The sequence below is a fragment of the Mobula birostris genome, chromosome X (genome assembly GCF_030028105.1).
Source record: "Mobula birostris isolate sMobBir1 chromosome X, sMobBir1.hap1, whole genome shotgun sequence".
Taxonomy (NCBI): domain Eukaryota; kingdom Metazoa; phylum Chordata; class Chondrichthyes; order Myliobatiformes; family Myliobatidae; genus Mobula; species Mobula birostris.
Window position 1 is genome coordinate 19,435,827 of NC_092402.1, and position 26,997 is coordinate 19,462,823.

The 26,997-nt window shown below is 42.1% G+C and overlaps 1 protein-coding gene across 2 annotated transcripts in view; it reads right to left on the reverse strand.

Moving 5' to 3' along the window:
- Window positions 1–26,997, reverse strand: part of LOC140191385 (plexin domain-containing protein 1-like) — a 618,167-nt gene that overhangs the window by 151,740 nt on the left and 439,430 nt on the right. For both annotated transcript variants that reach the window (XM_072248762.1, XM_072248761.1), the window contains exon 12: window positions 9,773–9,808. In XM_072248762.1, coding sequence (XP_072104863.1) covers window positions 9,773–9,808 — 36 coding nt within the window. The remainder of the gene's footprint in view (window positions 1–9,772; window positions 9,809–26,997) is intronic.

Below are 26,997 nucleotides of genomic sequence, written 5' to 3' on the forward strand. Positions count from 1 at the left end.
TTGTGTTGTAGTGCTCTGTGACTCTGTGACCTGAAGGGATCAGGTTCAATCCTGCTCTTGGCTGTTCTTTGTGTGGACTTTGTACATTATTCTCCCATTGCAAAAGGCTGGCAGGTTAACTGATAAATGTAAGTTACCTTTTAGTATCATTGGCGGTAAACAAATTAAAGAAGAGTTGATGGGCAGGTGAGAGAATCAATTGCAGCATTACTGGGAAATAAGAGAGGTAATGGGATTGAAAGGAGTGCTCTGCTCTGAGCTGGAATGGATGTAATGGACTTAATATCCTCTTTCCATCTTATATTTAGTAACTTAACCGTTATTTAATGTAGCAAAATTAAGGATTTTCACAGCTAAAGCTCTGATGTGGAGCTACTGTTGGAAACATGGCCATTGGTTTGCGGACACTAAACTCCTAAAGGCAGCAACATGCTAATGGCCAGATGTTCCGTTTTCTAACTTCTGTGATTTCAGAGTCCAACTTGGATTTCAGATCAGTACCAAACACATCCACAGAGACCCGGCACTAGTGTGCTAATGACTGTATTAGAAAAATTTGGAATAGTGGCTGCTCAAAGATGGAGAGAAGAGGATTTTCAGGAGCTGCTGTGTGCAGTATTACAATCACTTCAGTCTCTGCGTCACTCTGACCATTGGTCACCAGCATCAGAATGAAAATCAGAGTAAGAATCAGGTTTATTAACACTGACATACGTTGTGACATTTGCCACACAACAACACACTTCACGCCATACCTCAGTGAAAATAAACCTGATTCTGCTTCTGACACTGATGACCAAGGTGTAATGGCTACAGTTTTGTTGAATGGGGACTATTGCTCATATTCTTAATCAGCCATAATTGAATAGCAGAGCAACTGGATGGGCCAAATGGCCTAATTCTGCTCCTATCTCTTATGGTCTCCTCTGCTTGGATCCTTCAAATTCAATCACCTCAATACTGAACTGACTGCACAACCTAAAGACTCACATTCAAGGAGTCCAACTAATGGTCTGATTATTATTTATTTACTTTTAAAAAATTTGATATTGGCACAATTTGTCCTCTTTTTCACTTTGGATGGTTGTCTGTCTCTGTTATGTGTACTGTTTCATAAACTCTGTTGTATGTCTCTATTTTTCTGTAAATGCCTACATGAACATGAATCCCATAGGTATGGTGACCTATGGTACTTTGGTAGTAAATTTACTTTGAACTTCGAACTAATCTGAGACAGGAAAAGGCGGGCAGACTTGCTGGGCAGCAGGTGGGGGGGGGGGTGGTACACTCTTGTTCCAAGCGGCATGGCTACAGTATGGTATAATGTAACCTGAGCGGGAAAGAAAGAGCCCCACCAGTAAACCTGCCGAGAAAACTTTTGGTAAATGAAAAGCCACACTCTCAGCCCTGCTGGCTGACAAAACTACTAAAGGTTTGACACTATAAATACCTCTGACATTGAGAGACTCTCCACTAAAAGTCAAACAAAAAATTCAAAGACTCAATTACGAAAGTTAAAAATCACCTGAAAGGATTCAAAATAATAGAATTTAGAATAGTACAGGCCCTTCAGCCCATAATGTTGTGTTGACCCTTTAACTTACTCCATGATCAAACGATTTCTTAACACGTTACCCTCCATTTTTCTTTCATTTATAATAACTCAATATTTAAAATAATTAAATATTTTAAAAAAATCATTAGTGCAAATTCAAATAACCGACAAGTGTTAATTACTACTCCTTCTTCCTTACAACAGAAAGCAGACTGCAGATGATATAATCTTGAGTGAAAAAACAAACAAGCTGCAGCAGGAACTCAGTGGGTCAGGCAGTATCTGTGGAGGCAAAGAAATAGTCTAAGTTTCAGATGGAGACCCTACATCAGGATCCAGCATCCCCTTGAAATCAATGAATCTGTGAACTCTGCCCCCAACCATCAGGCCTACTTCAGCACAAGATTGGTGAGCAGAGCCTACAAGGTTGCTGGTTGGAGTTCTCAGCATCTTTGCTGATGATCTGCAGACTTGAGGACTTCCCTGAATGATTTGCATTCTGTTCTGTTCACTACATTATCAGAAAAATGTGGAAGTTTTAGAGAGGATGCAGAGGAGATTTACCAGAATGGTGCCTGGACCACAGGGCATGTCTTATGAGGCTAGATTGAGTGAGCTAGGGCTTTTCTCTCTGGAGTGAAGGAGGATGAGTGGTGACTTGATAGAGGTTTACAAGATGATAAGGAGCACTGATCGAGTGAAATGCCAGAAACTTTTTCCCCAGGGCAGAAATGATTAATACAAAGGGGCATAATTTTAAGCTGATAGGAGTAAAATGGCAGATGGAGTTCAACCCAGATAAGTGTGAAGTGGTTCATTTCAGTAGGTCAAATTTGAAAAGAGAATATAATATTAATAATAAGACACTTGGCAGTGTGGAGGATCAGAGAGATCTTGGGGCCTGTGTCCATAGGACACTCAGAGCTGCTGCGCAGGTTGACTGTGTGGTTAAGAAGACACATGATGTGTTGGCCTTCATCAACTGTGGGATTGAGTTCAAGAGCCATGAGGTAATGTTACAGCTATATAGGACCTTGGTCAGACCCCACTTGGAGTACTGTGCTCAGTTCTGGTCACTTCGCTACAGGAAGGATGTGGAAACTATAGAAAGGGTGCAGAGGAGATTTACAACAATGTTGCCTGGATTGGGGAGTATGCCTTATGAGAATAGGTTGAGTGAACTTGACCTTTTCTCCTTGGAGCGACAGAGGATGAGAACTGACCTGATAGAGGTGTATAAGATGATGAAAGGCATTGATCGTGTGGATAGTCAGAGGCTTTTTCCCAGGGCTGAAATGGCTACCAGGAGGGGGCATAGTTTTAAGTTGCTTGGAAATAGGTACAGGGGGATGTCAAAGGTAAGTTTTTTATGCAGAGAGTGTTGGATGTGTGGAATGCACTGGTGACAGTGATGGTAGAGGCAGATACAGTAGGGTCTTTTAAGAGACTCTTAGAGCTGAGAAAAACAGAGGGATATGTGGTAGAGAAATTTTCATCAGTTTCTAGTGTAGGCATATGCATGTTAGAAAATGGAGGGCTATGGAGGAAGGAAGGGTTAGATTGATCTTAGAGTAGCTTAAAAAATCAACACAACATCATGGGTTGAAGAGCCTGTTCTGTGCTGTAATGTTCTATGTTCTATAAACTCATGTGTCAAAGCTCTGTGCTTGCTCTCATTTACGGTGGCTGGATATGAACAGTTTCCGGTATTTTCCAGCAGGAATTGAACCTGAGAACTTGTGGATAATGTACACCTTGTTCTTTCATGGCCAAAGGGCCTGTTAAGTGCTGTACAGTTCTATGTTCTGTCTTGGTGACCTGTATTTTGACAAGTCCAAGGACTCCACTGTGAAGCTGATGAGAGAACTGTCCAGAAATGTTATTCACCCCATAGACCATAAGACCATAAGGTATAGGAGCTGAATTAGGCCATTTGGCCCAATGACTACTCTGCCTTTTTATCAAGGCTGATCCATTATTCTTCCCAGCCCAAATCTTCTGCCTTCCCCTTATATCCCTTTATGCCCTGACCAATCAAGAATCTAAGTAAAGTCAAAGTTCAATCACATAGCACAAACAACATTATGAAAATTGAATTAATTCCCCATAGCAGTCTAAGAATATTTTGTTAGAGGAGTGACCATAGGAGAATTAAGAAGAAAATAACTTTGAAGGACATGATCTATGTCTGTTTGTCTTTATTTATACAGTACCAGCGATCACCAGTCACGGTTCAATTCCTACCACAACCTGTAAGTAGTTTATATATTCTTCCTGTGACCAGGTAGGTTTCTTCCAGGTGCTCCGGTTTCCTCCCACATTCCAAAAAAACCTACAGGCTAGGATTAGGGTTTGTAAGCTGTGGGCGTGCTATGCTGGCGCTGGAAGCATGGTGACACTTGCAGGCTGCCCCCAGCATATCCTCAGATGATGTTGGTTGTTGATGCAAATTATACATTTCACTGTATGTTTCAACATTTTGAAGTACATGTGACAAATAAAGCTAATCTTCTTCTTCCCTTTTTATCTCTGTGGTACTCTTAAGGATCACTGTCTCTGCTTTTGTACTACTCAGCAGTTCTAATGTTCCCCATGTACTTTGCAGTTTTTGGAAAGATTGCACCTGTCAGTTGCATCTCTCCTTAAAGAGTTCTGTATAATATCCAGGAATTATGTGAGGACCACTGTGTCCATTGCAAAGTGATGGGGAGGAGAAGACACAAATTTACCGCTGATTTATCATATAAGAATTATTTCATGACTTTGGGCCTGTACTCACTGGAGTTTATAAGAATGAGGGGGGATCTCATTGAAACCTATTGAGTACTGATAGGCCTAGATAGAGTAGACGTGGAGAGGATGTTTCCAATAGTGGGGGAGTCTAGGACCAGAGGACCGAGTCTTAGAATAGAGGGACATCTGTTTAGAACGGAGGTGAAGATGAATTTCTTTAGCCAGAGGGTGGTGAATCTGTGGAATTCATTGCCACAGATGGATGTGGAGGCCAAGTCAATGGGTGTATTTAAAGCACAAGTTGGTATGTTCTTGATTAATGAAGTTTTCAAAAATTACGGGGAGAAGACAGGAGAATTGGGTTGAGAGGGATAATAAATCAGTCATGATGGAATGACAAAGCAGACTTACTGGGCCAAATGGCCTAATTCTGCTTCTATGTTTCATGGTCTTGTGTCTTACTTTTTGTCAGATGGCCTGCGTTACTCATTATTCAATCTCTTCATAGTCAGATAACAATAGAGCATAACAACAGCTGAAACTTCAGTCCCCTGGGAATCTGTGTGCTGTTGTGAATAATACTGACAAAGCCAGGAACTAAATTATTAGAACAGTCAATTGTGCCGTCCTTCCAGTTAAGCAGCTGCGTAAGCCCAGAGAGACTGGGATAGCTTGTCTGCAGAGAGATGTCATAAGAACTGACCATGCAACCTTTATTTTACAGTCAAGCAGAACAGAAAAAGGTCCGTGCCAGCTAAGGAGAACACACCCATACAAATCCCATTTACCAGCACTAGGTTTATAGCCTTCTGTGCCTTGGAGATTCAAGTGGTCCTCCAGATAGGTTTTTAAATGTTGTGCAAGTACCTGCCTCCACCACCAATATACTTCCCATCACAACCACAGTCTCAGGTGAAAAAGCTTTCCCACTTTCAATGCACATGTTCAACTTTATTGCTATCTGACTGTACAAATACACAACCAAACGAAACAAAATTCCTCCCGACCACGGTGTACCAACAACCATATATCACACACAGCACATAAAACAAATATTACCACAAATAAGTATATAAGATATAATAAATCTGAAACTGAATCTAAATAATAAATCCAAATCTGAATATCAATCAAAAGTTCACTAAATTTAACAAAGCAGAACAGTTGAAGAAACTGGAAGTACAGCATTTACCTCATTCCCTCCACTAGTGTGAGAACGATTGATATGTTAAAGCCTTTGGGACCTGGCGGGAAGTAGTAAATGGATCCAAAACTGGCTCTGTGACAATACAGTGGACAATGGTCGGTGGAAAACTGTGAATGAAGGGCTGCATGCAGTGGGGTTCCACAGGCTCAGTACCAAGTCACTGTGTTTTGTGGTTACATATCAGTTATTTTCTCTGGAGTGGCAGAGGCTGAAGGGAAATCTGATGGAGGATTATAAGATTATGAGAGACATAGACAGAGTAGACAGATGGTATCTTTTTCTCAGGGTTGAAATGTCTAACACCAGAGGGCATGCATTTAAAGTGAGAGGGGGTAATGTCAAAGGAAATGTGAGGGGCAAGTTTTTTTTTTACACATAGAGGGGCGGGTGCCTGGAATGTGCTGCATGGGGTGGTTGTAGTGGTAGAAACATTAGGTACTTTTAAAAGATGGGAATATGAATGAGTTGAAAATGGTAGAATATGGGCATTCTGTAGGCAGGAGGTTAGTTTAGTTGCCCATTGGATTGCTAATTTAATTGGTTCGGTACAATATTGTGGGCTGGAGAGCCTGCTCCAGTGCTGTGTTTTATGCTTTATGTTTGGGCTTGACTATGGGAACCCAATAAAAAGCTTGCCAATGAGAACAAAATTGGCACCACGCTGGGAGAACAATTAGGAACAGATCTGTGGCATATGTATCTGCATACCATTTAAATCCAATTAAAGTCTTCTTACTCACCCTTTTCAAGCAGAAAGGTAGATGTGAAAGTTTGTTATTGGTTGATTGTTGGTAACCTTGCTGATGATGTCCATAGCTTGCGTGTGAACAGACAAAGGAACTATATTCACTGCTGCTGAACAGGCATACAGTAGCCATGTCATCCATTTACCACCTTAAAATGGAATCCACTGAATTTATGAAACAGATTAGGATATGAAAACTGCTATTATATACATTTAGTGGCCACTTTATTAGGTACACCTGCTTGTTAATACAAATATCTAATTAGCCAATCATGTGGCAGCAAATCAATGCATTAAAGCATGCAGACATGGTCAAGTTGTTGTTCAGACCAAACATCAGAATGGGGGAAGAAGTGTGATCTAAGCGACTTTGACCCTGGAATGATTGATGGTGCCATACAGGGTGGTTTGAGTATCTCAGAAAATGCTGATCTCCTGGTATTTTCACACATAACAGTCTCCAGAGTTTACAGAGAATAGTGTGAAAAACAAAAAAAAATATCCAGTGAGTGGCAGTTCTGTGGGCGAAAACGCTTTGTTAATGAGATAGGTCAGAGGAGAATAGCCAGACTGGTTCAAGCTGACAGGAAGGAGACAGTAACTCAAATAACCACGTTACAATAGTGGTGTGCAGAAGAGCATCTCTGAATGCACAACATGTCAAACCTTGAAATGGATGGGCTACAACAGCAGAAAAGCCAGAACGTATACTCAGTGGCCACTTTATTAGGTACAGGAGGTATAGTGCATTAGACCAAAAATTAATTTCTAACTGTCCTGATCTTAATGAATACTTTGTGGTTTGAAATAAACAGAGGTAATTGAAACTAGATATTGTTGACTATAAATGCTAAACGTGCCTGCAGCATCTGAACCTTATTTTCAGCACTGATAGTTATCAGCAACAAAATGCTCGCTCTCTGACTCTCCACATAAGCTCCAGATGTCTACAGTACCACAGGTCAGGTTACAGAATACGTGCCACTTGTTTAGATGATTTCATCTTCAGCAGTGCTCAAGAAATACAGTGCCACGGTGCCAGTGTCATCCCCAATGACTTAAAAAGATTAAAGATTAGCTTTATTTGTCACATGTACTCTACATTGAATCATTGAAACATTAACTGAAAAATGAGGTTTTGTGTCAATGACCAACAGACTCAGGATGTTCTGGGGGCAAGCCCACAAATGCTGCCATGCGTCTGGCACCAATATAGCATGCCCACAACCCAAGCTCGTATGTCTTTGGAAAATGGGAGGGAAACAGGGCACCCAGAGGAAACCCACACAGTCACATGGAAAGCGTACAAACAGCGGTGGGAATCAAACTCCGATCGGTAATCGATGGCGTTGTAGAGCACTCTGCTACTGTGTTGCCCGTCCTCATCCCTCCTGTCAGCACTGCAGCTCCAGCTCTCCTATTTGTTTCTATGGGATTGGAAGCAGCACTCCCGGAACTGTTCACATTAAGTAATAACTACACTGTGGTTGCAGTTTGCACCATCAACAAGGTGGCTTCCAGCAACACGTCAAGGTTTCATTAATTGTCCCTCCTCAAATCCCAGTCCTGACAACAAGAAGGACAATGGCACTAGGTGCATGGGAACATGTCAAGTTTTATAGAGCATAGAACAGTAAAGGCCCAACCTTCTCACTCCCAAATAAGGGACAAAAGTAGCAGTCAAATCCCGGGACACTTTACCCCAGGAAAGACTACCATGACCACGAAGCCTTGCGCGGGCACCTGTGTGCGCATGCGTGATGTGCGCATGTAATGTGCGCATGTGATGTGCGCATGCGCGTACGTGCCGATTTTTTCCCACAAATCAGTTTTGCCTTCATCTTCCCGACTATACTGTACATACATTATTTCTACTTTATATAGGCTGTGTATTTATCATATCATTCCTGCTTTTACTATATGTTAGTGTTATTTATTTTCGGTTTTATGTGTTATTTGGTATGATTCGTTAGGTTATTTTTTGGGTCTGGGAACGCTCAAAAATGTTTCCCATATAAATTAATGGTAATTGCTTCTTCGCTTTACGACATTTCAGCTTGCGAGCGGTTTCATAGGAACGCTCTACCTTAGCGGGGGAAATACGGGACAAGGGCGGTCCCGTATGGGGCAAACCAATTTAGCCCAATATACGGGATGTCCTGGCAAATACGGGACAGTTGGCAACCCTATGTTCAAATTCAACAGTGCGTGACAGGGAATGAGGAAAGGTACAGCTGACTCATATCGTTTCCTCACGGCCTGGTAGCACATGCTTTGCAGCCCCGTATCGGTCCACAGCCCGGTGTTTGGGGACCGCTGATTTAGGAGACTCATAGATAGGCACATGGATGTAAGAACACTGGAGGGTTATGGGCTGTGTAAAGTGGAAGGATTAGATTGATCATGGAACATGACACCATGGGCCGAAGGACCCATACTGTGTTGCACTGTTCTGTGTGCTGTGTTCTAATAGTTGAGACAAGTCGAGTTGATCATCATATGCACACATAAATGTGCCATGAAAAATTTACTCACAGCAGCAACACAGGCACGTAGCATCACAGGGTCACAGGAAAATCATAAATTAACCATAAACTATAAAACATTTTTACAAGAAAGAACACAATTAGAGCAAAACACATCCATTTCACTGAAGGTGGACATAATGCTGCTGAACTCTAGGGATTAGGATATTTTTGATTGGATCAAAAGCTGATTGATTGAAGGGAAGTAGCTGTTCTTGAACCTGGTAGTATGATCATGAACACAATATCCCGACTCCACGATATATCACAGTTACTTCAATGCCTCAGGGGCAATGTCCACGAGACGTTACAAAAACAGCAATATGGAAGCATTTTACCATAAGATTGGCAGCAGGTTAAGATGGCAACTCTTTCCCAAAGGTAATTAGGGAGAGGAATGGACAGCCCAGTTAATGAGTTAAGGAGAATGAAATAATTCTTACTCTCGATCCGTTGCAACATAGCAACATAATAAGCATAGGCAACAAAATAAATACAAATATAAAAGCAATCTGATAAAACACAACATATAAGTAATTGTTATGAAGAGAAAGAGGTAGATTTGCACATAGTGCTGAGTAACTGTAGAAGGAATTTATAATGAGAGGTCAGATATCACTGAGACCTCATAACTTTCTGACCATTTACCATTGGATGCTCCAAGTACTTAAAAACAGACACCAAATAATGTAGCTCCAAAGAGATTATTCAATACATTATAACTATACTGGCCCTTTGAGTTAAGCCATAAGCTCCATTCTTTCTCCATCAGCCGATAAATTTTCCCTATTCAATTATTTACCTTATTCCCTTCTGAAGGGAACCACCAAACCTGCTCTCTCCACCCTTCCTGTTGGCACATTTCAGATGACTACAGTTGGTTGGGAAAAAAAAATCTTCCCCAAATCTCCCCTCTGGTCCCAATGCCAATGATTTGAAAACAGTTTTTTCTGGTGACTAATTCGCTCATCAGAGGGATAAAGTTTCCCAAACAGAGAGACACTTACCACCATCCCTCACATGAAAGATCAATTTTGTGTCATCTGGAAGAAATAGAAAGAAATAGATTAGCAAGATTGCCCACATTGATGAAGAATAATAACCTTAGGTCTCAAACATAAGTGCTTTGATTTTTCTTTGAAACTATTAAACATTGAACATAGAACACTCCAGCACAGTACAGGTCCTTTGGCCCACAATATTGTGCTGACCTTTAAGCTACTTTAAATTCTACCTAACCCTTCCCGCCTACATAGCCCTCCATCGTTCTATCATACAGGTTCTTAAATGTCCCGAGTGTATCAGCCTCCATCACCACCCACATATAACCATATAACAATTACAGCACGGAAACAGGCCATCTTGGCCCTTCTAGTCTGTGCTGAACTCTTACTCTCACCTAGTCCCACCAACCCGCACTCGGCCCATAACCCTCCATTCCTTTCTTGTCCATATAGCTGTCCAATTTAACTTTAAATGACAACATCGAACCTGCCTCAACCACTTCTGCTGGAAGCTCGCTCCACACAGCTACCACTCTCTGAGTAAAGAAGTTCCCCCTCATGTTACCCCTAAACTTTTGCCCTTTAACTCTCAACTCATGTCCTCTTGTTTGAATCTCCCCCACTCTCAATGGAAAAAGCCTATCCACGTCAACTCTATCTATCCCCCTCATAATTTTAAACACCTCTATCAAGTCCCCCCTCAACCTTCTGCGCTCCTAACTTGTTCAACCTTTCTCTGTAACTTAGATGAAACCCAGGCATGTATAATATCTGAACAGTTCTCTCTGAATCTTTTCTTCCTTTTGTTTGTTTTTCTTTTCTGTCCAGCTCTCTGAATTTCTGCTTCTCTGACACAAGTCAAAATGGCTTCCACAATTTTCCAGGACCCCATTTAAAGACATAGAGCTGTACAACATGGAAACAGGCCGTTTGGCCCTACTCATTCATGCTGACCAAATTCTGTGCCAGCGATCACTGATCGGGGTTTGATTCCTGCCACTGTACTTCCTCCCCGTGACTGTGTGGGTTCCTTCCAGGTGATCCCGTTTCCTCCCACTTTCCACAGACGTGGTGATACTTGCTGACTGTGCCCGGCACAATTCTCACTCATTTGATTTGACAGAAATGACACATTTCACTGTATATCTTAATGTATATTTGACAAATAAAGCTAATATTTCTTTTTCTTTCTTTCTTCCCCATGTTTTTCTCAGATCCTTCTAAATTTTTCCTGTGTAGTTGCACTTGCCTCTACCACTTGTTCCATATACCTGCCATCCTCTACGTGAAAAATTTGCCCTTCGGATCCCTTTTAATTCATTCCTCTTTCACCTTAGATGGTACACTCTAGTTTTAGATGTCCTCTACCCTGGGAAAAAGAGTCTGACTGCCTGTTACCCTCATGATCTTATAAACCTCTGTAAGTTCACCTCTCAACCTCTGATGCCTTGGGGAAAAAATGTTTTCACTTATCCAGCTTGTCATTATAGCTCAAACCCTCCAGTCCTGGTAGCATCCTCAAGAATCTTTTCTGTATTGTCTCCAGCTTAATCACATCCTTCCTCTAGCCAGGTGACTAGAACTGCGGTCGATATTCCAAGTGTGGTCTCACAAACATTTTGTACAGCTGTAACAAGACATCCCAACTCTTGTACTGAATGCCCTGACCAATGAAGGGAGGCATGCTAAATACCTTCCTCATCAACTAATCTATATGTGTCTTCACTTTTGGATATATATATATACACACACACACACATATATATACAGGTACTGTACTTGCACTCGAAGGTCTTTCAGTTCTGCAACATTCTCCAGAACCCTCACATTTATTGTGTAAGTCCTGCCCTGTTTTAACTTAAAGAAAAACTTGAAGTTTTGACTCCAAGTTTTGACATTCCGACTCAATGTGAACAGATTCATTGATTGCAAGTATTGTATCAAATGTAAGACAGCTGACTGGACTGCTTACAATTTATGTTCCTTTTATACAATGCATCCAACTGTGAAACACATGGCAAATCCTTAATGGTGCTCCCTAGGACATGAAATATCTGGGCACATTGCCCAAACAATTCTGAGAAAGAAGGTAAAAAATAACACAACAAAAGTTTCACTGCACTTTGTACGCTTCCTCAGAGAATCATATCAAAAGAGAAATACTACAGTGCAGTTTCAACCTCAAAGTATGTATACACATAGTGGCCACTTTATTAGGTACAGTTGTACACCTGCTCGAAAATCAGCCAATCATGTGACTACAACAATGCATAAAAACATTGGTCAAGAGACTCAGTTGCTGTTCAGACCAAAGCAGAATGGGGAAGAAATGTGATCTAAGTGACTTTTACCATGGAATGATTGTTGGTGCCTTACAGAGAGTATCTGAGAAACTACTGATCCCACAACAATCTCTAGAGTTTACAAAGAATGGTGCAAAAAACAAAAAAAAGTCCACTGAGTGGCAGTTCTGCGGGTGAAAATGCCTTGTTAATGAGAGAGGCCGGAGGAGAATGGCCAGACTGGTTCAAGCTGACAGGAAGGTGGCAGTAACTCAGGTAAACGCATGGTACAACAGTGGTGTGTGGAAGAGCATCTCTGAACACACAATACAGTGAATCTTGAAGATGATGGACTACAGCAGCACAAGACAACAAACTCAGTAGCCACTTTACTAGGTACAGGAGGTAGGAAAATAAATCAATACAATAGGACTTATGGACAACAATGAAAGTCCAAATGAAGACAAACAGTACAAATAATAAAAAATAGTAAATAAATAATACTGAGGACATGAGTTGTCAAGTCCTTGAAAGAGAGTCTGCAGATTGTGGAATCAGTTCAGAGTTGAGGTGAGTGAAGTTGTCCATGCCAGACCAGGAGCCTGATGGTTGTAGGGTAATAGTTGTTCCTGATCCTGATGGTGTGGGACCTAAGGTTACTGTATCTCCTTGCTAATGGTAACAATGAGAAGACAGCATGGCCTGGATGATGGTGGTCCTTGATGATGGATGCTGCCTTCTTGTGGTACTGCCCTTTACAAGTGTTATTAAGGATTGTGAAGACTTTGCTGTAATGGACTAGGCTGTATGCACCATTCTTTGTAGACTCCGCCATTATATGTGACTACTGTTAACAACATTGGTTGGACATCCTACAGAACAACTGACGGTCTCTAAAACATCTAACTGGATAACAATCTTCTAAATGGAAAGCAATCTGAATTATTTTTAACTAGTTGCTTGATACACGATAGGCAGACAACTTTACTCCTTACATTCTTTTCTTTAGGTAATTAAAATACCAGAAAAATTGAATACACGTTATTTCCTTAAATGCTCATATGAATTTTTTGCTGGATTTGTTCCCAGCAGATTAAAGTGTTTAAAGAGACTCCAGTCTCAAGCACAGGCTGGGATGGACCTTGCTAGGTATTACTGGCTACTTTATTTAGAACCTCAGGTTTTAGTTGTATAAATTACATTAAGTTGAAGACTTAGAGAAATTTTTATACATTGGCCTTTTCATTCAAAGGAGCCCGCATTGCTCATTCCTTTTTTAAATATCAAAATAAATATACTTATAATAAAAATTATTTACAAGAATAAACCATGCAATATCTTTTCATTCTTACAATTACATTCCTGTGTCTCCCTGGGGTGGTATGCTACTACAATAGTTGAGGGGCTTCCTCAGCCACCCCGCTCCTTCCCTCTCTAGTAGTGAAGAAGCCTACACTGTGGTTCTTCCCCACTGAGCCTTTGAGGTGGCTGCACCAAGCTCTGGTGCATCCCTCAGCATGTACTCCTGCAGCCGGGAATATGCCAGTCAGCATGGACATCTCGATATGCTTGCAGTCCAGATAGTTTTGGGCCGACCAAAGGGCACCTTTCATCAAGTTGATGAGCTGTCAGCAGCACTTGTTATCCATCTCTGGGTGTGTCTGTAAATCACAGCCTGTTGATTTTGCTCGCGATGAACTGTGACACAGGTTCTTGCATCTTTTTTCACACCCTCTTCAGAAACTTACAGTCGCAAAAAGGTTAGCCATTTTCTACAGTCATTCCGCAGGCATTGCACAGTGGGATTGATGCTCTGGGCATGCAGAAGGATCTGACTGGGAGGGCCCCTCTTACTGCCAACCAGACAAGGTCTTGGTGCCTATTGGTGAGGCCTTCTGCCTGATGGTCTGGACAGTTTGCCCCATTGGGCCCATCAAAGCCTTCTCCTGCAGACTGTCCATTCACTCTGAACAGGGCCCGATGAAGAGCACAAGCATGGGAAAATCTCCAGCAACGCACACAAAACGCAGGAGGTGATGGGCCTCGGCCCAAAATGTTGACCGTTTACTCTTTCCCATCGATGCTGCCTGGCCTGCTGAGTTCCTCTAGCATTTTGTGTGTGTCCCTATGAAGAGAAATCCAGTTACTCCCTCATCCCAGCACTTTCCACGGATCTGCAAGTTCTGACCTTTTAATCATTATCCAAATCTCTTTTGAAGCAAGCCATTGACTGTGCATCCATCTACTTCTGTATCAGGCAATCAATGCAATTTCTAACCTCTGGTTTGGACTGGTCTCTGGTTTGTTCATCTCACCAGAAACACAAACTTGTGGTTACTGATAGCAAACAGATATAGCTCAGTTTGTGGGCAGTTATATAGACTGCAATGTTCAGTGCCTAAACATTGAATCCATTTGCTCAGTATCTTTATGCACAATTAGTGCACAAAATCTATTTTGTCTGTGTTGAAATGCAGCTGTGATTAGTATTTGAATGACTTCCGAACATTGAAAAATTAGTCTGAAAACATTAGCGTGTTTGATGTTTGTCTGATATCTACTAAAGGCTTTAATGTTATAGTAACATATTTACTGAAATTGAGTGTTGAAAGTATAACCTATGACCCATGTTTCTCAATTGCAGTAAAGCATGTAGAAAAACCACAGCAAATTAGCAGTAGAACTCAATTTAAAGGTTCTCTTCTGGGACATCAATGATTTGTTCATTTTGAAGTATACACTTTAAAAACAAGCAATTCTGCAGATGCTGGAAATCCAGAGTAACACACACAAATTGCTGGAGGAACTCAGCAGGTCAGGCAGCATCTATGGAAATGAATAGGGTTGATGTTTTTGACCGAGACCCTTCTTCAGACAATCTGCTTAGGTTGAAAAGCCACTGGTAAAAGAACAGATGCCCTTTTCCTTATCAACAAGTCAGATTTGGCTGCTCAAGTTGAACTCTTGGGCTAGGCAGTAGAAATAAGAGACATGTAAGGACTTAATTGACCTGATGATTCCAGATAGACTGTTCTCTGAGATAAAAAAAAGAGTCACACTCTTGCTCTTAAGTTAATCTTGGTAATGGTATATTATTGTCACATGTACCAAGATACCGTGAAGAACTTGTCTTGTATGCTGCTCATACAGATCAAATCATTACACAGTGCATTGAGGTAGAATAAAGTAAAACAATAACAATGCAGAATAAAATGTAAAAGCTACTGAAAAAGTGCAGTGCAAGTAAATGATAAAGTGCAAGATCATAATGAGGTAGATTGCGAAGTCAAGAGTCCACCTTTTAATGCAAGAATTCCAATTTTCAATTTCTAATAAAAGTGGCAAAAGTCCTTGGGTTTGGTAGAGATTTTAATCTCTCCCTCTCCCTGTGTAGAGTGCCCTCCTGCTTCAAAACATCCACCATTGTTCCCGTACCTAAAAAGACCAGGATAACATGCCTGGACAAATGGCGTCCCGTCACACTCACCTCAATAATAAGCAAATGCTTTGAGTGGCTAGTCAAGGTCCACCTCTGCAGCTTGCTACCACCCAAACTGGACCCCCTACAATTTGCCTACCGACACAACCGATTGACAGATGATGCAATAGGCACTGCTCTACACACTGACCTTACTCATTTTGAAAAGAAGGATGCTTATGTGAGAATGCTGTTCTTGGACTAGAGTTCAGCATTCAACACCATAATTCTCTCTAGGCTCAACAAGAAGCTCAGAGACCTTGGCCTGCACCCTGCCTTGTGTAGCTGGATCCTGGACTTCCTGTCAGATTGCTGGCAGGTGGTAAGAGTGGGCTCCCTCACCTCTGACCCTTAACACAGGAGCCCTGAAGGGGTTGCGTCCTAAGTCTCCTTCTTTACTCTCTGTACAGCCATGGCTGTGTTGCCACCCACAGCTCCAATCTACTAATTAAATTTGCAGATGATACTACATTGATTGGCCTTATCTCAAATAATAATGAGGCAGCCTACAGAGAAGAAGTCATCACCCTGACACAGTGGTGTCAAGAAAACAACCTCTCCCTCAATGTCGCAAAAACAAAGGAGCTGGTTGTGGACTACAGGAGGAATGGAGACTGGTTAACCCCTATTGACATCAATGGATCTGGGGTTGAGAGGGTGAACAGCTTTAAGTTCCTTGGTATACAGATTACCGAGGACCTCACATGGTCTGTACATACTGGCTGTGTGGTGAAAAAAGCACAACAGCGCCTCTTTCACCTCAGACAGGTGTAGAAGTTTGGTATGGGCCCCCAAATCTTAAGAACTTCTATAGGGGCACAATTGAGAGCATCCTGACTGGCTGCATCACTGCCTAGTCTGGGAACTGTACCTCCCTTAATCACAGGACTCTGCAGAGAGTGGTGCAGACAGCCCAGCGCATTTGTAGTTGTGAACTTTCCATAATTCAGGGTACTTACAGCGACAGGTGCATAAGAAGGGCCCGAAGGATCACTGGTGACCCGAGTCACCCCAATCATAATCTATTCCAGCTGCTACCATCCGGAAAATGGTGCTGCAGTATAAAAGCCAGGACCAGCAAGCTCTGGGACAGCTTCTTCCAGCAGACCATCAGACTGATTAATTCACGCTGACACAATTGTACTTCTAAGCTATATTGACTGTTCTGTTGTATATCTTACTGTTCATACTATTTATTACAAATTACTATAATTTGCACATTCAGGCAGAGATGTAACGTAAAGATTTTTACTCGTCATATATGTGAAGGAGGTAAGAAATAAAGTCAATTCAATTCAATTCAATACAATACATGCTTTCAGGCTTTTGTATCTTCTGCCCAATGGGAGAGGGGAGAAGAGAGAATGTGCATGGGGTCTTTGATTATGCTGCCTGCTTTATTGAGGCAACGACAAGTATAGACAGAGTCTATAGAGGAGAGGCTGGTTCCTGTGATGTGCTGACCTGTGGTCACATGCAAAGCAGTTGCCATACCAAGCCATTATACACCCAGACAGAATACTTTCTATGGTGCATCGATAAAATTGACAAGACTTGCCCTGAATGAGTTGGTTAGTGGTAGAATTGGATGGAAACATGGGGAGAATAAAATGGGATTAGTACATTACTAGTCAGTATGAACTCAGTGATCCAAAGTGCCTGTTTCTACATTGCATGACTCCATGACTCTAAATATTTACAGCTCTCTTTATAACACTAACAGCTGGATTTGGAACTTGTTTTCCACAATTAACAAATTAGCTGAAGACAATGTTAATATTCCAGCCGCTCAAGCACGTAACTGGCGAGGCCATGATTGTGTCACAACAGCCTCAGGAGCAAAGTGTTATGTAAGCACAGTGAAAATCTGAAGACAAACAGAATTGATTTTCAAAGCTTCAATGCATAACAGGTGCAAGTTAAAGCAAATCTTGCTCAATGTATGCTGAAATACTCTGGTGATTTATGAGGTTACAGTGTAAGTTATGGAAGTGTTTAATGAACTGTGAGTTTTGGTCATTAAAGTAGTTATGACTGAGGTTTATTGTCTGAAAGCGCCTCTGGGCAGAGCGGCAGGAATATGCTGTTACTGATGGAGTAAATTACATTAACCACTCTGCACCTTTCCCTCTATTGATTTGTTAATTATTTCCATTATGCTTGCATACATTTCATAAACTACTCCAAACCATTTCCCACACACTTCATTACAGTATTTCCGCAACAGTTGTCTGTTATTTAATGAATCATTAAATATTACCAATCATAAGTGTTTATTCGGCCCTCTATTTCTGTACTATCACTTTAAAGAGCCAATCAATTAGCCATACTTTCAGTATTGGAAACTTTTGAAACTCAACAAATATACCAAGAGCACATCCCCCTGCACCATCAAGATTCAAAGTAAATCTATTATCGAAGTACGTACATGTCACCATAAACTACCTCGAGATTCATTTTCTTACAGGCATTCACAGTAGAACAAAGAAATACAATAGAATCAATGAAAAATGGCACACAGATAAAGACTGACCAGCAGCCAATGTGTCAAAGAAGACAATCTGTGCGAGTATGTAAAAAAAGCAAATAATAATAATAATAATAATAATAAATGTGGTAAATTGGATCAGCAAATTTGCTGATGATACAAAGATTGGAGGTGTAGTAGACAGTGGGGAAGGTTTTCAGAGCCTGCAGAGGGACTTGGACCAGCTGGAAAAATGGGCTGTAAAATGGCAGATGGAGTTTAATACAGACAAGTGTGAGGTATTGCACGTTGGAAGGACAAACCAACGTAGAACATACAGGTTAATGGTAAGGCACTGAGGAGTGCAGTGGAACAGAGGGATCTGGGAATACAGATACAAAATTCCTTAAAAGTTGCATCACAGGTAGATAGGGCCGTAAAGAGAGCTTTTGGTACATTGGCCTTTATTAATAAAAGTATTGAGTATAAGAGCTGGAATGTTATAATGAGGTTGTATAAGGCATTGGTAAGGCTGAATCTGGAGTATTGTGTTCAGTTTTGTTCACCAAGTTACAGGAAGGATATAAATAAAGTTGAAAGAGTGCAGTGAAGGTTTACAAGGATGTTGCCAGGACTTGAGAAACTCAGTTACAGAGAAAGGTTGAATAGGTTAGGACTTTATTCCCTGGAGCGTAGAAGAATGAGGGGAGATTTGATAGAGGTATATAAAATTATAATGGGTATAGATAGAGTGAATGCAAGTAGGCTTTTTCCACTGAGGCAAGGGGAGAAAAAAACCAGAGGACATGGGTTAAGGGTGAGGGGGAAAAAGTTTAAAGGGAACATTAGGGGGGGCTTCTTCACACAGAGAGTGGTGGGAGTATGGAATGAGCTGCCAGATGAGGTGGTAAATGCGGGTTCTTTTTTAACATTTAAGAATAAATTGGACAGATACATGGATGGGAGGTGTATGGAGGGATATGGTCTGTGTGCAGGTCAGTGGGACTAGGCAGAAAATGGTTCAGCACAGCCAAGAAGGGCCAAAAGGCCTGTTTCTGTGCTGTAGTTTCTATGGTTCTATGGTTCTAAATAAGTAAATAAATAATACTCAGTATTATCTGCAGGAGACGTTGCCTCAGGAAGGCAACATCTGTCATCAAAGATCCCCACCATTCAGGCAATTGCATTTTCTCACAGCTACAATTAGGCAGGAGGTACAGAAGCCTCAAATCTTACATGGCCAGGTTCAAGAACAGCTATCTTCCTTCAGACATTCAGTTCTTGAAACAATTAGCACAACCCTAATCGCTACACTTTAGCAGCTCCATGACCCTTTTAATCACTTTGCACTAAAATAGACTTTTTTTGTTCTAATTGTGTTCTTTCTTGTAAAAATTATGTTCAATTTGTGTTCAGTCCTGATGCAGGGTCATAGTCTGAAATGTTGACTAAACATTTCCTTCCATGGATGCTGCCTGATCTGCTGAGTTCTTTCAGCATTTGCTGTGTGTTGTTCGATTGATGTTCATGTTTACCCTGTGAATGTAGCTCATATGATGTTCTGTGCCTATGATGGCGCTGCAAGATTTTCATAATAGCCGTGCATACATGCATTTGTGCATACACAATAAACTTAGCCTTTTTCCTTGACCAGTATTTATTCCCCGATGAAAGTTACTACTGGATACATATCCCTCAGACTTTCAGGCTATATATTCTGGAACATAAAAGATCTGCATAAAACTACTTTCACCTTCCCTCTGACTATTCTGTCATTTATATTTTACACTTAATGTGATTCAAGTGGAGGCTATTTGGCCCATTGAGTCCATGCTAGCTCCCAGGGGAGCAATCCTTTATTTCCCCGCACACTTGCAACTTCTCTCCCAGAAACGTCCATCATCTTCCCTTTAACTCTTTTTCCATTTATTCACACTAAGGGGTAATTTACAGAAAGTGATTAATCTACCAGCACATCTCTGGGATGTGGGAAGGAACTCGAATGCCCTTGGGAAACCTCCTGCACCTAATAAAGTGGCCCCTCAATATATGTTCAAAGTTCAAAGTCAAATTTATAATCAGAGTACATACATGTCACCACATAAAACCCTGAGAGTCCTCTTCTGTGGGCATACTTAGCAAATCTATAGAATGGTAACTGTAAACAAACTATGCAAATGCAGATATAAATAAATAGCAATAAATAACGAGCATTAAATAACAAGATAAAAGAGTCTTTAAATGAACGTAGCTATCTCCTTTTGTTCCAGAGCCTGATGTTTGAGGGGTAGTAACTGTTCTTGAACCTGGTGGTGCGAGTCCTGAGGCTCTTGTACCTTCTACCTGATGGCAGCAGGGAGAAAACGGCATGGTCTGGGTGGTGAGGATCTTTGATGATGGATGCTGCTTTTCTACAACAGCATTTCATGTAGATGTTCTCAATGGCTGGGAGGGTGTTTCCCGTGATGTACTGGGCTGAATCCACTGCCTTTTGTAGGAGTTTCTGTTCAAAGGCATTGGTGTTCCCATACCAGGCCGTAATGCAGTCATTCAGTACGCTTTCCATGACACATCTATAGAAGTTTGTCAAGGTTTTTGATCACATGCCAAACCTCCACAGACTCCCGAGGAAGTAGAGGTGCTGTCATGCTTTTATATTCACATGACGGGTCCAGGACAGATCCTCTGAAATAGTGACACCCAGGAATTTAAAGTTACTAACTCTCTCCATCTCTGATCCTCCGATGATTACTGGCTCATGGACCTCTGGTTTCCCTCTCCTGAAGCCTACAAGCATTTCCTTGGTCCTATTGACATTGAGTGAGAGGTTGTTGTTATTACACCACTCTTCCAAGTTTTCAATCTCCCTCCTGTATGCCAATTTGTCACTCGCTTTAATACAGCCCACAACAGTGGTGTTGTCAGCAAACTTGTAAATGGTATTGGAGCTGTACTAATCTGCACAGTCATAGGTGTAAAGTGAGTAGAGTAGTGGGCTAAGTACACATCCCTGTGGTGCTCCTGTGCTGATGGAGATTGTGGAAGAGATGTTTTTGACAATCTGAACTAACAGGGGTCTCCAAGTGAGGAAATCCAGGATCCAATCGCACAAGGGGGAATTGAAGCCCAGGTCTTGGAGTCTACTGATTTGTTCTGAGGGGATGATGGTGTTAAATCCCAAGCTGTAATCGATAAAGAGTATCCTGATGTATGCATCAGATGTTCCAGGGTTGTGTAAAGAGCCAACGAGATAGCATCTGCTGTAGACTTGTTGCTTCTGTAGGCAAATTGAAGCGGATCCAAGTCACCCTTAAGACAGGAGCTGATATGCTTCAACACCAGCCTCTCAAAACACTTCAGGCCTGTGGATGTAAGTGTCACTGGGCGATAGCCATTTAGAAAGGTTACCATGCTCTCCTTGGGCACTAGTACAATTGAAGCCTGCTTGAAGCAGGTGGGTACCACACACTGCTGGAGTGAGAGGTTGAAGATATCCGTGAACACACCAGCCAGTTGATCGGCACAGGTCTTCCGTACTTGGCCAGGTACTCCATCCGGACCAGATGTTTTCCTTAGATTCACTCTGAAGGCAGCTGCATGTGATCTTCAGATACTCAGATCAAAAGATCATTGGGAGACATAGGGGTGTGTGATGCTTCCTCCCCGTTCTGGTGGTCAAAGTGAGCACAGAAGGCATTCAACTCATCTGGAAACAAAGCTCTGCTGACCCCTATGTCACAAGATTTAGCTTTGTAGGAGTTTCTGGCATTCAAATCTTGTCACAGCTGTTGAGCATCCCTCATTGATTACAGTCTAAACTGGAATCTCCACTTTGCTCTAGAGATGACTTTCCGGAGAACATACCTGAACCTCTTGTGGCATTCTTGATCTCCAGACTTGAATGACTCTGATCTGACTCTCAGCAGGTTCTGGATCTCATTGTTCATCCAGGACTTCTGGCAGGGGTAAATCCAGAATGATTTTGTGGGGACACACACATCCACAGCTGTTTTAATAAAGTCTGTAACAACCCTGGTGTAGTCATTCAGGTCCTCAGATGAGTTCTTGAACACGGCCCGGTCCACTAATTCAAGACAATCTTGTAACCATTCCTCAGCCTCCTATGACCACCTCTTGGTTGTCCTAATCTTTGGAGCCTCGCTCTTTAGGCTCTGTCTGTATGCAGGTAGCAGGAGTTCAGCCAAATGATCTGACTTGCAACAGGTTACATACTGGTGATAATTGGGCAGGGTTTTCTTCAGACAGGCCTGTTTAAAGTCACCGACTATAATTTGAAATGTGTCGGGAAGGGCCGTTTCTTGTTTACAGACAGCATCGTGCAGTTTCGCAAGTGCTTGCTTATAATCGGCTGCTGGTGGTACGTAAGCTGTGGTCAGCATCACGGATGAGAACTCCCGAGGCAAATACAATGGTCTGCATTTAGTTGTTCTCAGCCAGGGGAACAATAATTTGACATACCCCAATATCTGTGCACCAATGAGAATTGACTAAAAACCATACACCACCTTTTTCCTTACCAGAATTTGAGGTTTGATCCATTCTGAAAATCATGAAACTGTCTGGTCAGATAGCTGAGTCCAGTGCGTTCACTGCTAACCAAGTCTCAATGCAACAAACAAATGAGATCTGTCTGACCTGCCTCTGATGCAGCAGGCTTACCTTGAGATCGTCAATCTTATATTCCAGTGACTGTACATTCGCCAACAAGGTGCTGGGTAGAGGAGGCTTGGCTTGAATTCCACTCATCCTGCCACGTTTTTGGCCTTGGCATTGACCCTTAAAGGCACTGCACTTAGCTGCTCCACACTTAACTGTCAAACATGAGATCTGAAGACCATTGATGTAATTTTGTAGTTCGTTGTTAAGAGGATACTAACATGTTGCAGACTGCAGTGAAAGTACGTTTAAGAGGGAAACTGGTACAAGTTCCTGCGGCCACAGAGAGTTGCTGATGTACACCAGTGCCATCTTTGCCAGAGATGTTTGTGGTCTTCTGCTGCTGTAGCCCAACCACCTCAAGGTTCAATGTGTTGCGTGTTCGGAGGTGCTCACCGCTTATTTGAGTTACTGTCACCTTCAATGTTTTTTTTATTTTTCACACCATTCTCTTTAAACTCCAGAGACTGTTGTGTGTGAAAATCCCAGGAGATCAGCAGTTCCTGAGATGTCCAAGTCACCTCATCTGGCACTAACAATCATTCCACAGTGAAAGTCACCTAGATCACATTTCTTCCCTATTCTGATGTTTGGTCTGAACAACAACTGAACCTCCTGACCATGTCTGCATGCTTTTATGCATTGAGTTGCTGCCACATGATTGTCTGATTAGATATTTGTATTAACAAGAGTTGTACGGGTGTATCTAATAACGTAGCCATACAGTGTATATCCTCTAGCTATCTGTCTGAAGAAAGAAATTATTCCTACACACTCTGCCAGAATCCTTCATAAAGTCATAGAACACTATAGCACAGAAACAAGACCTTCAGCCCATCTGGTCTGTGCCAAAGTGTTATTCTGCCTGCTCCCAGTGACTTGCACCTAGACTATGCCCCTCCCTTCCATCTATCTATCCAAACTTCTCTTAAGCGTTGAAATTGAACCCACATGCACCACTTCTGCAGGAAGCTCGTTCCACACTCTCACCACTCTGAGTGAAGATCCCCTCATGTTCCATTTAAACATTTCACCTTTCACTCTTAACCCATGACCTCAAGTTTCCATAAGACCATAAGACAAAGGAGCAGAAGTAGGCCATTCGGCCCATCGAGTCTGCTCCGCCATTTTACCATGAGCTGATCCATTCTCCCATTTAGTCCCACTGCCCCGCCTTCTCACCATAACCTTTGATGCCCTGGCTACTCAGATACCTATCAATCTCTGCCTTAAATACACCTAATGACTTGGCCTCCACTGCTGCCCGTGGCAACAAATTCCATAGATTCAGCACCCTCTGACTAAAAAAATTTCTTCGGATTTCTGTTCTGAATGGGCGCCCTTCAATCCTTAAGTCATGCCCTCTCGTACTAGACTCCCACATCATGGGAAACAACTTTGCCACATCCACTCTATCCATGCCTTTCAACATTCAAAATGTTTCTATGAGGTCTCCCCTCATTCTTCTAAACTCCAAGGAATACAGTCCAAGAGCGGACAAATGTTCCTCATATGTTAACCCTCTCATTCCCGGAATCATTGTCGTGAATCTTTTCTGTACCCTCTCCAACGTCAACACATCCTTTCTTAAATAAGGAGACCAAAACTGCCCACAGTACTCCAAGTGAGGTCTCACCAGCGCCTTATAGAGCCTCAACATCACATCCCTGCTCCTATAGTCTATTCCTCTAGAAATGAATGCCAACATTGCATTCGCCTTCTTCATACTGACTCAACCTGGAGGTTAACTTTAAGGGAATCCTGTACGAGGACTCCCAAGTCCCGTTGCATCTCAGAACCTTGAATTCTTTCTCCATTTAAATAATAGTCTGCCCGTTTATTTCTTCTGCCAAAGTGCATAACCATACACTTTCCAACATTGTACTTCATTTGCCACTTCTCTGCCCATTCTTCCAATCTATCCAAGTCTCTCTGCAGACTCTCCGTTGCCTCAGCACTACCAGCCCCTCCAGCTATCTTCGTATCGTCAGCAAACTTAGCTACAAAGCCATCTATTCCATAATCCAGATCATTGATGTACAATGTAAAAAGAAGCAGCCCCAACACAGACCCCTGTGGAAAACCACTGGTAACCACCAGCCAACCAGAATAGGATCCCTTTATTCCCACTCTCTATTTCCTGCCCATCAGCCAACGCTCTATCCACGTATGTAACTTTCCTGTAATTCCATGGGCTCTTATCTTGTTAAGTAGCCTCATGTGTGGCACCTTGTCAAAGGCCATCTGAAAATCCAAATATACAACATCCACTGCATCTCCCTTGTCTAGCCTACTGGTAATTTCCTCAAAAAATTGTAATAGGTTTGTCAGGCAGGATTTTCCTTTAAGGAATCCATGCTGAGTTCTGCCTATCTTGTCATATACCTCCAGGTACTCTGTAACCTCATCCTTGACAATCGACTCCAACAACTTCCCAACCACCGACGTCAAGCTAACAGGTCTATAATTTCCTTTTTGCTTCCTTGCCCCCTTCTTAAATAGCGGAGTGACATTTGCAATCTTCCAGTCTTCTGGAACCATGCCAGAATCTATCGACTTTTGAAAGATCATCGCTAATGCCTCCGCAATCTCCACAGCTACTTCCTTCAGAACACGAGGGTACATTCCATCTGGTCCAGGAGATTTATCGACCTTTAGCCTGTTCAGCTTCCTGAGTACTTTCTCTGTCATAATTGTGACTGCGCACACTTCTCTTCCCTGCCACCCTTGAGTGTCCGGTATCCTGCTGTCTTCCTCAGTGAAGACTGATGCAAAATACTCGTTCAGTTCCTCTGCCATCTCCTCATCTCCCATTACAATTTCTCCAGTATCATTTTCTATCGGTCCTATATCTACTCTCACCTGTCTTTTACTCTTTATATACTTGAAAAAGCTTTTAGTATCCTCTTTGATATTATTTGCTAGTTTCCTTTCATAGTTAATCTTTTCTCTCTTAATGACCTTCTTAGTTTCCTTTTGTAAGGTTTTAAAAACTTCCCAATCCTCTGTCTTCCCACTAATTTTTGCTTCCTTGTATGACCTCTCCTTTGCTTTAACTTTGGCTTTGACTTCTCTTGTCAACCACGGTTGCATCATTTTTCCACTCGAAAATTTCTTCTTTTTTGGAATATACCTGTCTTGCACATTCTCCATTTTTCGCATAAACTCCAGCCACTGCTGCTCTGCCATCTTTCCCGCCAGTTTCACCCAACCTCGGAATCAGATTCAAAATCAAGCTTATTATCATTGGCATGTGTTGTGAAATTTGTTAACTTAGCAGCAGCAGAAGTACAATGCAATACAATACCTGATGGTATAGAGAAAAAGTAAGTCAATTACAGTAAGTATATATAGAACATAGAAAAGTACAGCACAGTACAGGCCCTTTGGCCCACAAAGTTGTGCCGACCCTCAAACCCTGCCTCCCATATAAGCCCCCCACCTTAAATTCCTCCATATACCTGTCTAATAGTCTCTTAAACTTCACTAGTGTATCTGCCTCCACCACTGACTCAGGCAGTGCATTCCACGCACCAACCACTCTCTGAGTGAAAAACCTTCCTCTAATATTCCCCTTGAACTTCCCATCCCTTACCTTAAAGCCATGTCCTCTTGTATTGAGCAGTGGTGCCCTGGGGAAGAGGCACTGGCTATCCACTCTATCTAATCCTCTTATTATCTTGTACACCTCTATCATGTCTCCTCTCATCCTCCTTCTCTCCAAAGAGTAAAGCCCTAGCTCCCTTAATCTCTGATCATAATGCATACTCTCTAAACCAGGCAGCATCCTGGTAAATCTCCTCTGTACCCTTTCCAATGCTTCCACATCCTTCCTATAGTGAGGTGACCAGAACTGGACACAGTACTCCAAGTGTGGCCTAACCAGAGTTTTATAGAGCTGCATCATTACATCAACTCTTCAACTCTGTTCCTCGACTTATGAAAGCTAACACCCTGCAAGCTTTCTTAACTACCCTATCCACCTGTGAGGCAACTTTCAGGGATCTGTGAACATGTACTCCTAGATCCCTCTGCTCCTCCACACTACCAAGTAGCCTGCCATTTACTTTGTACTCTGCCTTGGAGTTTGTTCTTCCAAAGTGTACCACCTCACACTTCTCCGGGTTGAACTCCATCTGCCATTTCTCAGCCCACTTCTGCATCCTATCAATGTCTCTCTGAAATCTTTGACAATCCTCTACACTATCTACAACACCACCAACCTTTGTGTCATCTGCAAACTTGCCAACCCACCCTTCTACCCCCACATCCAGGTCGTTAATAAAAATCACGAAAAGTAGAGGTCCCAGAACCGATCCTTGTG